General features: G+C 53.1%; 2 protein-coding genes across 2 annotated transcripts; both read left to right on the plus strand.

Annotated features, from left to right (window-relative positions):
• Window positions 1-497: 497 nt before the first annotated feature.
• AVPR2 (arginine vasopressin receptor 2) lies at window positions 498-8795 on the plus strand. The gene is made up of 3 exons (XM_077329683.1): window positions 498-653; window positions 5416-6256; window positions 7806-8795. The coding sequence occupies exons 1-3, from the start codon at window positions 642-644 to the stop codon at window positions 8006-8008; spliced, it is 1056 nt and encodes a 351-aa protein (XP_077185798.1). The 5' UTR covers window positions 498-641; the 3' UTR covers window positions 8009-8795.
• Window positions 8796-9588: 793 nt separating this feature from the next.
• Window positions 9589-15259, plus strand: LOC143833624 (caveolin-2-like). Its single transcript, XM_077329684.1, has 3 exons — window positions 9589-10047; window positions 10558-10745; window positions 14341-15259. The coding sequence occupies exons 1-3, from the start codon at window positions 9895-9897 to the stop codon at window positions 14489-14491; spliced, it is 492 nt and encodes a 163-aa protein (XP_077185799.1). The 5' UTR covers window positions 9589-9894; the 3' UTR covers window positions 14492-15259.
• The last annotated feature ends 264 nt before the right edge of the window (window positions 15260-15523 follow it).

A 15523-nucleotide genomic window follows, 5' to 3' on the forward strand; every position in this document is an offset into this window, starting at 1 on the left:
GTAAGCCGCTTTGAGACTCGTTCAAGTAGAGAAAATCAAGGTAGAAAACCCAACTCTTCCTCTCCTTCCCCACTCCTCCACAAGCTGCCAGCTGGGTGGCCTTGGGCCAGCCACAGTTCTCACAGAGCTGTCTTCACAGAGCAGTTCCCTCAGAGCTCTCTCAGCCCCACCGACCTTACTGGGCGTCTGTTGGGGGGAGAGGAGGGGGAAAGTGTTTGTAAGCCACTTTGGCACTCCCTTCATGTAGCGAAAAGCAGGGTATAAAAAAAAATCTCTTCTTGTATGAGCACTTTGCCTGCCATTCACCCCCCACCAACAACCCACCCTCTTTTTCCTTCCACTGCCTGTGAGTTCCCTAACCATCAAGCCCGTGTCTTTGGACAAAGGCCAAGCTCCGCCAGCCGTGTTGCCCTGAAGGAGGGAAGCCCAAACGGAGCCCGCCCCTCCACTGGCCTCCCTCACCGTGGGAGTCTCCCAGGCAGAAGGCGCCACCAGGATCCAAAGAGACCTCCCGAGTCCGAGAGGGATGGAGACGGCCTCTCCTTGACGGTGGGTCCAGCTCTCCAGCAAAGATCTGGGGGTCCGGATCGAGCGAGGTGAAGCCCCCCTCCCCCAGCTGTTTCTCGACCGATGTTCCGGCTATGGATGACCAGGTAACCCTCTGAGCAGGTAACTTACCGGGGGGAGGGAGAGTTGGCTCCTGACTCCGAGCCCTTGCGGGAGCAACCCAACTCCAAAGCCTTGGGTGAGGCGGGCTTGCCAACCTCCGGGTACAGCCTGGAGATTCCCTGGAATCACAACTGATTTGCAGAGGGCAGAGATCAGGTCTCCCCGAGCAAAGGGCTGCTGGGGAGGGTGGGATCTAGGGCCTTAGACCCCACCGATGACCCCTTCCTCCCCCAGACTCCCTCCTCTTCCCTCAAATCCCCAACCGGGAGTTGGCATCCGTAAGGCAAGGTCTCCAAATTTTTCATTCTCTATGAATGGACACTGTTCCTGTCTGTCGGGATTCTGTACAATTTTGGCACCAGACACCTTCCTTCCGCTTGCATGAGCTGAACAGGGAAGCACATTCCGCACATTCGTATGGGATTTGATGTTTCATGAAAAGGTGGAGAAGTTCTTTACAAACAGATGTGCCGTTTCCCGTTGTCAGAGGGCCTGAAGGTCACGGGTTCGATCCCCAGCATCCCCAGCTCGGGGGACTGACAGCGGGTCACAAATTTTCAAGTTTGTGGTCTTCTGGGAATCTCCTTTGGAGAGAGTTTAGTCTTAATACTGCTTCGGGTGGCCCCCGTCTTCTCAGATCAGGCCAGATCAGGCCGGGGGCGAGTCGAAAAAGGGCCATCGTGGTGGTGGCCCCAAAGCTCTACTAACTTCTCCCCAGGGAGATTCTTCTGAGCGATTCTGTCTCCGTTGCCCACCAGCGGATGAAGCCATTTTGTTTCGTCTCCCGATCTCTCAGTGACCCTGCCGTGAACAAAGCTTTTATGTGTTTGTGCTTCTTGCATATTTTAATGGTGTTAATTGTTATAGTGTTGTGTGTTTGGGAGGGGGTGGATTTTAAGGGTTTAAAATGTGGTTTTGTTATATATGGAAATCGTGAATGCAGAAGGTCCCAGGTTCAGTCTCTGGCCTCTAGTTAGAAGGACCAGGCAGGAGGGGATGGGAAAGACCTTGGCCTGAGACCCTGGCTCAGTGGCAGAGCCTCTGCTTGGCAGGCAGAAGGTCCCAGGTTCAATCCCCAGCAGCATGTCCAGTGAAAAGGACCAGGCAGGAGGGGATGGGAAAGACCTCGGCCTGAGACCCTGGCTCAGTGGCAGAGCCTCTGCTTGGCAGGCAGAAGGTCCCAGGTTCAATCCCCGGCATCTCCAGTTAGAAGGACCAGGCAGGAGGGGATGGGAAAGACCTCGGCCTGAGACCCTGGCTCAGTGGCAGAGCCTCTGCTTGGCAGGCAGGAGGTCCCAGGTTCAATCCCCGGCATCTCCAGTTAGAAGGACCAGGCAGGAGGGGATGGGAAAGACCTTGGCCTGAGACCCTGGCTCAGTGGCAGAGCCTCTGCTTGGCAGGCAGAAGGTCCCAGGTTCAATCCCCGGCATCTCCAGTTAAAAGGAATTCCGCCCTCAGAATTTCCCGGTATTTCTGAGTTCGTCCCTTTAGGTATTCTGATAAACTGCATTCAGTTTAGCCCGTCAGGAAAAACAGAGATTCCCAAAGCCTCTTCTGTGGGGATGATTAATACTATTCCTCAACCCTGATCCAATTGGGTCCTCATGCTTCCAAAAATTCCTTTCCAAGGTTTCCAGCACATGTCTGATCAACCGGGCAGGAGTCTCAAAAATGACGGACACAAAATGGCGGTCCCAGGAGGCGGAGCCAGGAACAAAAATGACTGCCACAGCTTACCCTCGGTCACACCTTGAAGCTCCTTGTGCTGCGGCTGTTTACAAAACAACATTTGTAAAACTCAGCACAGCCAAATCACCAACAACCAATCAGAAACCTTTCTGGGCCCCAAACCCCACCTGGTACAGCCCACTTTCCAAAAATAGTTGGCGTGCACCAAATAAAATGTTAGCAAGCACTATGCCAGCTTTGGGCACCAGCTTGGGGCCCCCAGAGCTGGGGCCACAAAGAAGCCAAGGGCCTTTGGGATCCTATTAATTCCATCAGCCAAATTGGAGCTTAACTCCCCCACTGAAATTCAGTCATATTCTGTCTGGCTTTCATTATCTGTGCAGCCTCAGGACCCAGATACAAACTGAAGCAGCAGCTGACCCAAGAGGGGAAAAATGTTCTCTTTTTAAAGATATGCAGTTGTATATCCCTCGGTTTTATTTATGATGCCAACTGCATCCAGGGCACATTGTAAAATTTTCTTCTGCAGCAACAAAAATGAGTGATTCTCACACTATTAAAAAAAAAGAGAGAACATTTTCTGCTCGTTTTTGAGGGCCTGGTTTTCCAGCGGCTATTTTGGCCGCTGCATGCCTGACTAGCAAACCAGCTCTTGGATTACATTTTTCAAAACTCTGATCCTTATCTCTGGATTCTTATCTCGGTTTACGACTCCAACGTTAGCTAAAGACCCACCACCGTCTAAACCCCAAATCATTCACGGGATATTAATTTTTGTCCCGTTTTAACTGGAGCGGAAGAGCACATTGAGGCGGGCCACTTGCTTGGATCAGCCCCTGACTGTCATGGCTACGTCGAGATTCGAATCCAGATCTCCCCGGTCTGAACGCTTTGAGGTCCTACGGGGTGCATGCAACAAACCTCAAGTCTAGCGAATAGGTCTTCCCTCTTCCTTTCTTTCACACACGCAGGCACCACACCGATCCCGTCAGATCTCAGAAGACCTCCAAGGAATGCCAGGGGTTATGGCATGGAGGTGGGCAACGGCAGACCACCTGTGGACATCCCTGGCCTGGCTGCCAAATAATCTTAAGAATCTCCCGGGTATACGACACATGGCATATGATTAATTAATTAACGAACAGAGAGCGAGAGAAATTTATGGTTGCCAACCTTCAGATAGACCCTGGACATCTCCCCAGAATTACATCTGCTCTCCAAATGACAGAGATCACTTCCCCTGGAGAATATGGTACCTTTGGAGGGGGGACTCTGGCAGAGGACCCCAATGAGGTCCCTTTCCAACCCACCCCCTCCTGCCCTAGGCCTCACCCCCAAATCTCCAGGGATTTCCTAGGACTTCGCAACTGCGTTCTCCTTTTTTTTCTCCTAAGATCTACCTTTCCACACTGCTGCGCTATCTGATGCTGCCGTTTTGGTTGATTGGGAACCAAAACACTCAGCAAGGAGCTGGAAACAAACGAACAAAACACGATACGAAGCAGCCCCAATTAGACGCAACAATGCTCCCTTTAGGTGCATGATCTGCAACATTGAAATGGGTTTAGAATTGCTCAGCACCTAAATAGAGCATTGTCGGGTCTAATTGACACTGTTCCGGAGCAGAGAAACCATCTTGAATCTCAGGCTATAAGGGAAGGGATACCCTTTGTGAAACCCGGGGTTTTTTTTAGCAGCCCTGGAAAGGATTACCAAATGGATGAGAGTGAATTCATTTTTCATTGGTTAAACATTTATCAGGTGATATGACCATATATGGTCATGTTGACCCACCCACCTTCTCCCCAGATGACCAATGAGGGGACTGGAGGGGGTGGGAAGGGGAGGAGCCCTGGATGGGCGTGTCCACAGTTCTGCTTCCCAACCCTATTCTGCACGATCGCACCATTTCTGGGGTTTCTCAAAGCCTGAAGAATGTTTCAGGAGCTTCTCAAAGGTAAAAGATAAAGGCTGACCTAGACTGATTCTGTGAAGGGTCAAGGGGGTGGCAGGTGACAGTGGATGAGCAAGAGGTTTGAGAGTGTCCTGCACAGTGCAGGGGGTTGGACTAGATCAGGAGTAGTCAACCTGTGGTCTTCCAGATGGCCATGGACTACAATTCCCAGGAGCCCCCTGCCAGCATTTGCTGGAAGGGGCTCATGGGAATTGTAGTCCATGGACATCTGGAGGACCACAGGTTGACTACCCCTGGACTAGAAGACCCAGGAGGTCCCTCCCAACTCTATGATTCTATGATTCTATGACTAGCATCAATAATAATAATAATATTATAATAATATTTGAGTCCAGGAGCAACTTGCAGACCAACAGTTTTTCCACGTTAGAATCTTTCAAGAGCCCAGGCTCCCTTGGTCTGATACAAATGAGAACCAAGATCCATCCACCCTTATAACCCAGGCCAGTAGGTCAGAAGGGTGTCACAAAGAATATAGAAGGGCATCAGGGCTGGTTGTTTGTCATTCCCGTTTGTATCTGACGAAGGAAGGTCATACCCAGGAAATCCCTGTTTGTCTCCTAGACTTGAATGTAGCTGCTCTTCTGCACATCGACATGGCTACCCTCTGAAATAAATAAAAATAATGGTTCTGGGTAGTTAGATCAAGATGAGTCCTGTGTCAGTCTGTCTGTAGCAGCAGAAAAGAGCAGAGAATCCAGGAGTACCTGAAAAACTCGCAGAATTTGGAGCAAGGGAGGAGTTCTCGTGAATCACTGCTCACTTCTTCAGAGAGCTCAAGAAAGATGAATACAACTTGGGGCAGGGGAGGAGCTCTTGGGAGCCACTGCTGTACTTCTTTAGGTACCAAAAAGCCAGAAAGACTATCAAAATTGGGAGCAAGGGAGGAGCTTTCAGGAGTCCCTGCTCACTTGGTCAGATTCAGCAACCCACAAGAGCTCCTATCAAGCCCCTAAGTTAGTCAGTCTCAAAGATGCTCCTGGACGCTTACCCTTTGTACAAACAGGTCCGTGTGAAGTTGTCATGCTGCCCAGCCACCTCTGGTGACGATCTCCCACTCTCCCTCCTGCCTCTTTCCCCAGAAGCCGTCTGTGCTGCCCGCACTCACCACCAACGGCTCCCTCATCCCTGCCGACGACCGTGACCATGCCTTAGCCCGGGGAGAGATCGCCATCTTGGCCTCGGTCTTCCTGCTGGCCACACTGAGCAACGGGCTGGTCCTGGGGGCCCTCTTCCGCCGCGGCCAGCGCGCCCTGCCCATGCACCGCTTCATCCTCCACCTCTGCTTGGCGGACTTGACCGTAGCGCTCTTCCAAGTGCTGCCGCAGCTGATCTGGGACATCACTGACCGCTTCCAGGGACCGGACGTCCTGTGCCGCGCCGTCACCTACCTGCAGGTGGTGGGCATGTTTGCCTCCTCCTACGTCATCGTGGCCATGACCTACGACCGCTACCAGGCCATCTGCCGGCCCATGGTGGCCTTCCGGAAGGGCCCGGCCTGCTGGTACCGGCCCGTGGTGGTGGCCTGGACCGCCTCCTTCCTACTTGGCCTCCCCCAGCTGTTCATCTTCTCCAAGAAGCAGCTGCCAAGCGGAGACCATGAATGCTGGGCCCAGTTCATCCAGCCCTGGGGGCCCCGGGCCTACGTCACGTGGGTGACCCTGATGGTCTTCGTCCTCCCCACGGGCTTCATCGCCACTTGCCAGGGACTCATCTTTCGCGAAGTCCACCGCAGCCTGAGCCGAGGCCCAGAAGGGGCCGGAGGGAGCAGGATGGGCCGCCCGGGGGCCTCCCCCATTTCCGGAGCTGTCACCAAGACACTGAGGATGACACTGGTCATTGTGCTGACCTACGCGGTCTGCTGGGCTCCCTTTTTCCTCGTCCAGCTGTGGTCCGTTTGGGATCCTCAGGCACCTGTTAAGAGTGAGTCCCTCCAGCTCTTGCGAGTCCTTCTTGGACCAGAATCTCAATACAGGGAAGTGTCTAGTTCTTGTGGCCACCTGGATCAATGGCAGACAGTGCTGCTGAGTCACATCCACGGTGACCCCTCCAGGGGTTTCCGAGGCAAGACGGGAATGGAGGCGGTTTCCCTTTGCCTGCCTCTGCATATTCCCTGGACTTTCTTGGTGGTCTCCCATCCAAGCACTAACCAGGGCTAGCGCTGCTTAGCTTCAGAGATCTGGCAAAATTGGGTGACCTGGGGCCACCCAGGTAAGAGACTCACAGTGGTGGCCTGCTATTCTCTTCCAAAGCTCGGAGAGGTCAAGCCAACCTGGGCCATCCGAGCAAGTCAAGAGAGGAAAAGAGGTGGTTGGCCATTGGCTGCTTCTACATAGCCCCCCTGGACCTCCTGGGTGGCCTCACCCTCCTAGTCTTAATCAGGGCTGACCCAGCTTGACTTCTGGGACTGGGCTTGCCTAGGACACTATGGTCAAGCAAGAGTTGAACAGACACGGTTTGCTGTTGGCTACGTCTGCATAGCAACCCTGATATGAACTTCAGAAGAGCCCTGATGGACCATACCTGGGGTCCTTCTAGTCCAGCATCCTGTCTCACACAGGGGCCAGCCAGTTCCTCTGGAAGGCCAACAACAGAGCAGAGAGAACATGAGAAGAACCCTGCTGGGTCAGACCAGGGTTCCATCTAGTCCAGCCTCCCATCTCACACAGTGGCCAAGCAGTTCCACTGGAGGGTCACCAACAGGACAGAGAGGCCAGGGCCTAACCCTAATCCTGATAAGAAGCTCAGAAGAGCCCTGCTGGACCGGACCAGACCAGGGGTCCTTCTACTCTAGCATCCTGCTTCACATGGGGCCAACCACTTCCTCTGGCCAGTAAACAGCAGGGCATGGAAACCAAGTCCTTCATAAGAACAGGAGAACCTGTTGACTGGTGGTCCATCTAGTCCAGCATCCTGTCCCATGCAGGCCTTCCCCAGTTTGGAGTTCCCAGCCATTAAGCAGGGCTTAAGCCTCCTATGGTTACCAGCTTGGAGTTGGAAAATACCTGGAGCTTTAGGGGTGGAGCTTGAAGAGGGAGGGGATGAACCTCAATGGCACCCAATGCCTCAAACCCCGCCTTCCAAAGGGGCCATCTCCTCCAGGCGAGCTGATCTTTGTGATTAGTTGTGATCACAGGAGACCTCCAGCCACCACCTGGAGGTTGGCAATTCCACATCCCCCGTAAACCTAGACTCATAGAAATAATAGAGTTGGAAGGGACCTCATGGGTCAATCTAGTCCAACCCCCTGCACCATGCAGGACACTCACCTCCCAATCGCTCACCTCCCAATCCCAAGCCTGCTTCCCTTGGCCCCCAAACACACACGAGCAGACCGCGGTGCCTGGGGGCCTCGTAAACGCACTCTGATTATGCCTCTGGGAACTCTTGCCCATCTCGTTTCATTGCACAATGGGAGGGTGGGGAAGAGGCTCAACTCTGATGGTCTTTCCTCCCCTCCTGTCTCCGGCAGGCACGGCCTTTACCCTCCTCATGCTCCTCGCCAGCCTCAACAGTTGCACCAACCCCTGGGTTTACGCCTCGTTCAGCAGCAGCATCTCGGGGGAGCTACGGCGCATCTTCTGCTCCCGCCTGGCGCGCTGGCAGTTCGGCTCGCTGTACGAGGACTCCTCCATGACGGCCAGCTCCTCGCTGGGGCGGGATCTCCTCTCCTGAGCTCCCCCAGCCCCTGACTGCTGCTGCAAGGAGTCTCTTCGCATGGACAACATGTCATTCAACAGGGCATGAAGACGGAAGAGGGGCGAAAGAGAAGCTTCCAGCGGAATATCCGCAGGGACCAGCGCATGGAGTTGCCAACTCTGGCCTAGGAAATCCCTAGAGAGGCTGGGATGTTTGGCTAATACAGCCAATTCTCACCCAGTCACAAAAGCGGGATACCGAGCGTGGTTTACTGCCAAGTTCCGCCGGGCCTGCAAAATGGCAGTGTTCCGCCAGGCGTTTGGTTGAGGCCCGAATGAGTCACCAGCTAAAATCTTGGGCCCTCCCTCCATTCACTGCTGGGCCATTCCCACTATGAACGTTACGGGAAGAGGCGGGCTGACTAGGAAACGGACAAAAATAAAGCTTTTGAAGCTTTAGCATTGTTTTAACTGCGATTTCTGTAATTTATTGTACGTGGAATGTGTGCTGTAAACTACCCCAGGCTCCGTGGCAGGGAAGGGCAGCCTGGAAGAGCAGCCAATAAATAAACACGTCTCCCAAAGAAGGAAGCGGCAACTAAGGTAAACGGACAAGGATTCGGGTAGATCCAGTTCACATTCAAGTTGCTGTTGACAAAGAGAGAGAGAGAGAGAGAGAAGCAGAAGCAGCCTGGATTCTGTGGGAGTTCACCCACCACAGAGTCAAAGGTGGATTTGAACGCAGCACTTCATTGCAATGTGTTGAACGTTGAGCCACAGAGCCAAACATGGACGGAAAGCAGTGCTCCTTGTGCACTTGAGATGATACAGGGAATCTTGTGTCCTTCAAATTAAATGTGTATTTAAAGCAGCCCTACTTGTGTGCTTCAGATTGCTCCTTAACTATATAGTGAAGCGAGAGTGTTTATTCCGTATGTTCCATTATTTTTTGGCTTTGCATGGAACCATTTTGTCTAATTGATTATTGTGGAGTTCGTTTTTGGATAACACATTGCACCCATGATTATCAGGAGAGCTGAACGGCACCGAGTCCCCCCCTCCCAAGCAGGGGAAAGGAGATGGAATTCCAGAGGGCTATGTGTACCCTTAATATTTTGTTTCAAACTCTTCCTTGCCCACACCTATAGTCCATAGTGCTGATGACGGTTTTTACACCCTTTTATTTCACTGCAGGCCTTCAGCGCCTGCAGCAGGCTGCAGATTGCCTCTGTGTGTTTGCACGCCCAGCCAAACAGACTACGTGAACATTCATCACGTGGCATAAACTGCACTCTGTGCCTAATGTTCCCTGATCCAAGCAGGACCCTCTGGACAGGACGGGCAGGACGTTCACCTTTCACCTCTCGATGGTGCCTGTTCTCAGCCCACCCCCCTGATCTGCCATTGCTCGAAAACCTCTTTCATTTCCTTGCCTTTGAGCCCCTCTGCTGTAGCTGATGGGACCCTATTCTGCTCCCAGCTCCCAAAATAAACTAAAAGCCAAGCTTCTCGTTCCCATTTCCGCTCCTGGGCAAAGGGTCTATGGGGCATTGGAATATTTATACCCCGTATCCCAGTTCTCCGGCTCGCCCTGTCACTGCAAATACCAAGCGGGGGTGTGCAATGACCACACACACACACACACCACCGTCCAATCTAGGCTGGCCAAGGCTGAGAATAGAACTGGAGTCAGGTTCCTGCTCTTGCACGGAGGCAGGCAGTGCACAGGGACACTCGATAAAGAGATAGATAATACCAGGCACAACAGTTCCAACCAAACAGATTTTGTGTGGGATAAGGACAAAATATTGGGGGAGGGGGAGAATAAGCTCACGGGTACTTCACAGTTCTTGGAGGACTCGTACTTCCAAAAGAGGTTGTGGAATCTCAGTGCTGACCTGAAGTCTACACGCACCCTGCAAAATGATCAATGACGAATACCTGATCGAGTGCAAATTGGATCCGGAAGAACCCCATGGACAGGAGAAGGGATCTGCTCCGCTCCTGCCATCTACAGTGGACATGCCACCCAAAGGGGACACCCGGGACCCACGAGGGATCAACCAGCACCTCAAGGTAACGGGGGGAGAAGGAATGAACTAACATGGATCTGGATGGCCCAGGGTTGCCAACCTGCAGGCAGGTCCTGGGGATCTCCTGGTAAGTCACCAGATCTCCAGACAATGGAGAGCAATTCTCCCAGGGAGAAAATGGCTGCTTTGGAGGGGGGACTTTTTGGCATTATGCTCCAATGAGGTCCCTCTCCAAACTCCATCCCTAAATCTCCAGGAATTTCTCAGTACATAATTGGCAATCCTAGACCAGCTGTGGTCTTAGGGTGTCCCCAGATTTAAGGGAATGGCTTCAAATTACCATCCCAAAGCGAGAGGGGGGCTTTCCCAAGAGACCTCAAAGCTCCTCCCAGTATCAGAGTGCATGCTTGTAACCCAGCCCCATAGACTCCCCCATGCTCATGTCCCGGAGCAATACAGAGAGTCCAGGAATCCTGGCCTGAAAATCCCATAAGATCCCATTCCTCTCCTGAAGAATTCTCACGAACCTGATTCTGTTCCCCACCTCCCGCAGCTGGAATTTTCAGACATCCTTGCCGAACCGTCCTCGTTCCGCAGCTTCGACCGCATCTGGACCTGGAGCGACATCGTCTTCGAGAGCTCGCGGCTCTGGTGCTACCGGATCATCTCGCTGCTGTGTGCCGTGCCTGTCTCCCTGTTCTCCGGCTTCCTGTTTGCCTGCCTCGGTTGCCTACATATTTGGTGAGATGGCTGGGGAAGAGGGGGTTCCCTTCGTCCCTCGAATCTGCCAACGCCCAAAATCTCAGAATCTTCCTGTCTGCCCATCCATGGATCATTACCAGATGGACCTCCGATGTTTCATTCAGAGATTTTAGGCAACAGCTGTAGGCCAAGTTCTCACACACTGATTTTTTAGACTGTGCCGTTCTTTGGGAAAACGGGACTTGGAGGACAATTTTCCCTGAATGGCCGATTGTTCGCGGGTAGTGATTATTCCTTGGCAAAATTCTGCTCCGGGGACAGTTGAGTGTAGTCTAGGGTGAGGCTCTCTGGCGTAGTGCCTACAGAAGCTGTTAGGGCTGACCCTCGCTAGTCTTCGGATGGGAAACCTTCAGTACCTCCAAAGAGCACTAGGGGTCGTGGCACAGGGGCAGGCAATGGCAAACCATCTCCCAAGGTCCCTTGCCTGGCTGCCAGATAATCCTCGGATCTGCTATAGAGCAGAATCATAGAATCCTAGAATTGGAAGGGATCTCCGGGGTCATCTAGTCCAACCCCCTATGTTATGCAGGACACAACCCTATCACTCATCCACTGTCACCTGCCACCCCCTTGAACCTTCACAGAATCAGCCTCTCCGTCAGATGGCTATCCAGCCTCTGCTTAAAAATCTCCAAAGATGGAGAACCCCCCCCCCCCCCGAGGAAGCCTGTTCCACTGAGGAACTGCTCTAACTGTCAGGAACTTCTTCCGGAGGTTTAGACGAGATTTCTTTTGCATTAATTTCATCCCATTGGTTTTGGTCCGTCCCTCCGGGGCAAGAGAGAACAACTCTGCTCCATCCTCTACAGGGCAGCCTTTTAAATACTTGAAGATGGTGATCAGACCCCCCTCTCGGTTGCCTCCTCTCCAGGCTAAACAGACCAAGCTCCCCCAACCTTTCCTCCTACGTCTTGGTCTCCAAACCCCTCGCCCTCTTTGTTGCCCTCCTCTGGACACGCTCCAGTCTGTCTCCATCCCTCTTCAACTGGGGTGCCTAAAACTGAACACAGGACTCCAAGGGAGGCCAAACCAGAGCAGACTCATTGGCCCATCCATGAGAGGCTGTGTGGGCCCCCAGAGGACATACTGGTGCTTGCCATTGGGCTAATGGACACCAGGTTGGGGAACTCTGGAGGAAGGGCCCACTTGGCGATGTCCTGAAGGAGCTGAGCATGAACCGTGTAACATATCCCAGTAGAGACTAAATCTAACTGTGGCCTGCAGGCATTCAAATTCCAGGGGGGAGGCTCTGTTATGATGCCTGTTGCCGAAAGAGCGGAAGGACCTCTCTCTATGGGGCATTTTTAGCCTAACAGTTTAATCTCCGTGCTACATTTTACGAGCCAGAGCTCTGATGCCGTCGGATTCGACTCACAAATATTTACGCTAAAATAAAACATGATGTTTTCGCTAAAATAAAATGTTTCAGGGGCCGTGAGGTGGCGTTTTATCCTGTTTAGGCCAATAAGTTCCAAGTCCTCGTGGCCGTCCCTTTTGTGTCCAGCAGAAGGCGCTGCAGGCAGAAGCTGTCTTCGGTAGCTCTTAGCTGCACCCAGGCCTATGGCAAACAAGCGGAGAAAAGAAGAGAGGGCTGTGATAAAGCCTGCCCTCTGGTGGTAAATGTTAAGTGCTGCAGGGGGGCTACCACTTGCCACCACAAAGCAATCATTGGGCTCCCTCCGGAAGCTCTGAATGGCTCCTTTCAAGGGCAGCTGCAGGTTTTTACGGCCTCCGGGTGTAGAGGGTCTATGGGTCCCTCTGCTGCTTGGGGGGAGGGGGGGCGCCATCCACACAACAGCCTTGCGGGGTAGATCGAGCGTTCGTCTGTCTGGAGCAGCAGAAAAGGGCAAGATCGGCATGGTGGGACAAGAGGCAGAGCTGAACCGAGAAACAGGACTGCTCTGTGAGAACAGCTCTGTCAGGGCTGCGGCAAGCCCAAGGCCACCTAGCTAGCTGCATGGGGAGAAGCAGGGAATCAAAACCGGCTTGCCAGATGGGGAGCTGCCACTCTTAACCACGACACCATAGTGGTTAGGAGGGGTGGTTTCCAACCTGGTGAGCCGGGCTGGATTCCCCACTCCTCCACTAAAAGCAGCCAGCTGGGGGACCTTGGGCTCTTCACAGCCCTGATAGATCTGTTCTGATCGAGCAGTCCTGTCAGAGCTCTCTCAGCCTTCTCTCCCTCACAGGGTGCCTGTTGTGGGGAGAGGAAAGGGAAGGCGATTGGAAGCTACTTTGAGACTCCTTCGGGGAGAGAAAAGCAGGGTGAAAAAACCAACTCTTCTTCTTCTCCTTCACTCCCCCCAATTCTGTCAATGGGATGAGCATTTGCGTTAGCGGGTCTAGAACAGGGCTTCCCTGTTTTAGACCCACTGTGAAAATTTTTTCACAGAGTAGTTGTAGTGTGAAAAAATTTTCATAGTCAGAGTAGTTCAGCAGTGGAATAGGCTGCCTAAGGAGGTGGTGAGCTCCCCCTCACTGGCAGTCTTCAAGCAAAGGTTGGATACACACTTTTCTTGGATGCTTTAGGATGCTTTGGGCTGATCCTGCGTTGAGCAGGGGGTTGGACTAGATGGCCTCTATGGCCCCTTCTAACTCTAGGATTCTAGGATTCCCAACCGGGGCTCCCTGGAGCTCTGTGAATGGTCCTCCCGGCCTCCCCCCCCCCCGTCAGCCACAAGCTATTTCCAGCATTGCCGTGAAAGCCAGGAACTGGCTGTTTCCATTGACCCGGGGGTGGCGTTCTTGCGTGGTGACCATGCCTGGGAAAGGGGGCAGAGCCTGGGTGCCTAGTCCTGCCTCAACCCACCTCCTTTCCCTCCCCCGCCCCCTCAGTCCTCCTCAGGCAGGGAGGCATGGCCGGCTGACACCACGTCCGGCCTGGTTCTGGGGATCCTAGAAGCCTGAGTAATATTTCAGGGCCTCCTCTAGGGTCAAAATGTTGGAAAAGGCTGGTCTAAGGCCCCCTGCAGTATTGCAGTCCTGGGGTCTGCCTGGAGAAGGCAGCTGAGTGCAGTTCTCTTGTGCTCTGCTGCCTCAGCTGCTCTCCCTTGGGAAAGAGGAAGTAGCCCCCTTCTGGGTGGTGACCCTTGGCAGCTGCCCAGCCACGCTGACCCCTGAAGCCAGCCATGGCATTCCCCCATTCCGTGATATGGAAATAACCCCCATCTCGTGTTGGATTCCCAGATCTGTTCTGCTTTCCCCTGCTCGAAGGAGCACGATGTAAGGAGTCTCTTTTTCGTCGGAGAAAAGCTCCTCCACCAGCAGAACAGCTCTGAGGATTTAGATAGTTTGATTTAGAAGAGAGTTGTGTCTCTTCTAAATCAAACTATTTTATTCTTTTAAGCGGCCAGGTGCTGCCCCTCTTCTCTGCATATTTAAACTCTGCCCACAGCGGGCGCCATGTTGGATCCCCCTGCTTTAACCTTCTTACTAAATAATTCTGACCAGCTGCCCTGCAGGGTAGGCCGTTATGCTTTGCATCTTGTGCAATAGGGGCGACTGTTATTGGGGGACGGGAAAGAGACCCTCTTGTAATTCCTCCATCGTCTTCCTTCCTTCCTTCTTTCCACAGGTGTGTGATGCCCTGTATCCAGCTGTGCACCATGGCGATGCCCCCGGTTCGCACCCTGTGGGCCAGCATCCTGGACGTCGGGGTCGCCCCCCTTTGTGCCAGCCTGGGGCGCTGTTGCAGCGCCATCTACCTCACGGTCACCCAGAAGTAACAGCCGGGGGTCCAACCTCCTCCCCACGGACGCTGTTTCCCCCTCTCTTCAGATGCATTGAGCGCTGACGTGAATTTTGGGCTGGGAAGGTGAACTTGGAGCAGGGAAGCCAGTCGGATGGAAGGGAAAAGCGGACCTTTCTTCGGATCCTTCAGAGGGATCATCTCCAAACAGATGTTTTTCTATGCTTGGGAGACAGAACTCCAGCGCATGGCTCCCGGATTCCCTTTCTGTGGTTGGATGGGAAGCCCCTTCGGCCTTATGTCCTACTTAATTAATTCTTCCCCATGATAAATTCTCAGATCTTCTAATGCCGTCCTCAATGGACATGCAAGCGGCTTTGAACAGGGTGGCCAATTTGGGGTGGGATATTCCTGGAGACTCAGGAGGGAATTGGGGAGGGGGCTTTGGGGAGGGGTTAGGACCCCAGTAGGGATGGGCGGCCATAGACCTCCCCCCTCAAATAGTCATTTTCTCCAAGGGGACTGATCTATGTAGTCTGGAGATCAGCTGCAATTCCAGAAGATCCCCAGGTCCCACCTGGAGGTTGGCAGCCATAGTTGTTAGGGCTCAAGAAGGAGGTTGTGATTAGCTGTCCAACTCTGCGGTCTGTGTGGGGGAGCAAATGGGGGACCTGCACACACAGTGCTGGTCTTTCAGTGCACAAATCCCCCACATCCCCCTTCTCCAACCCTCCTTCTCTTGCCTGGCACTTAAGCTGTGTGCACCCTCCGCCTTTTAATAAAATGACCTTGGTCTTCAGCATCATTTCATCTGGTTTTCTGCTCCCAGCACAGCACTAATTGAGGGATGGGGACAGTGGTCCTGTCTGAGTTAGAACAAAATCTGCGTAACATCTTTCATTGAGGGCCAGCAAACCTGGCTCTCGACATTCTGCCAGCTTTTGTGCTCATCAGACCTCTTTCATCAGGCCTGCAGACTGTTGAGAATTTGCAGGATGTTGAGGGTCATTTTGGTTGTGGAATGTTGAGAGCTTGCAGGATGTTGAGAGTCATTTCGGTTGTGGAATGT

This window comes from Paroedura picta, chromosome 3 (genome assembly GCF_049243985.1).
Source record: "Paroedura picta isolate Pp20150507F chromosome 3, Ppicta_v3.0, whole genome shotgun sequence".
NCBI classification, from domain to species: domain Eukaryota; kingdom Metazoa; phylum Chordata; class Lepidosauria; order Squamata; family Gekkonidae; genus Paroedura; species Paroedura picta.

Excerpts from the sequence above, each read along its gene's own strand:
- AVPR2 (XM_077329683.1), top strand. Across the intron at positions 6,257-7,805 it reads TCCTCAGGCACCTGTTAAGA|GCACGGCCTTTACCCTCCTC; the intron begins GTGAGTCCCTCC and ends TGTCTCCGGCAG.
- LOC143833624 (XM_077329684.1), top strand. The coding sequence starts at position 9,895 with ATGATCAATGACGAATACCTGATCGAGTGCAAATTGGATCCGGAAGAA. Across the intron at positions 10,048-10,557 it reads GGATCAACCAGCACCTCAAG|CTGGAATTTTCAGACATCCT; the intron begins GTAACGGGGGGA and ends CACCTCCCGCAG. Across the intron at positions 10,746-14,340 it reads CTCGGTTGCCTACATATTTG|GTGTGTGATGCCCTGTATCC; the intron begins GTGAGATGGCTG and ends TTCTTTCCACAG.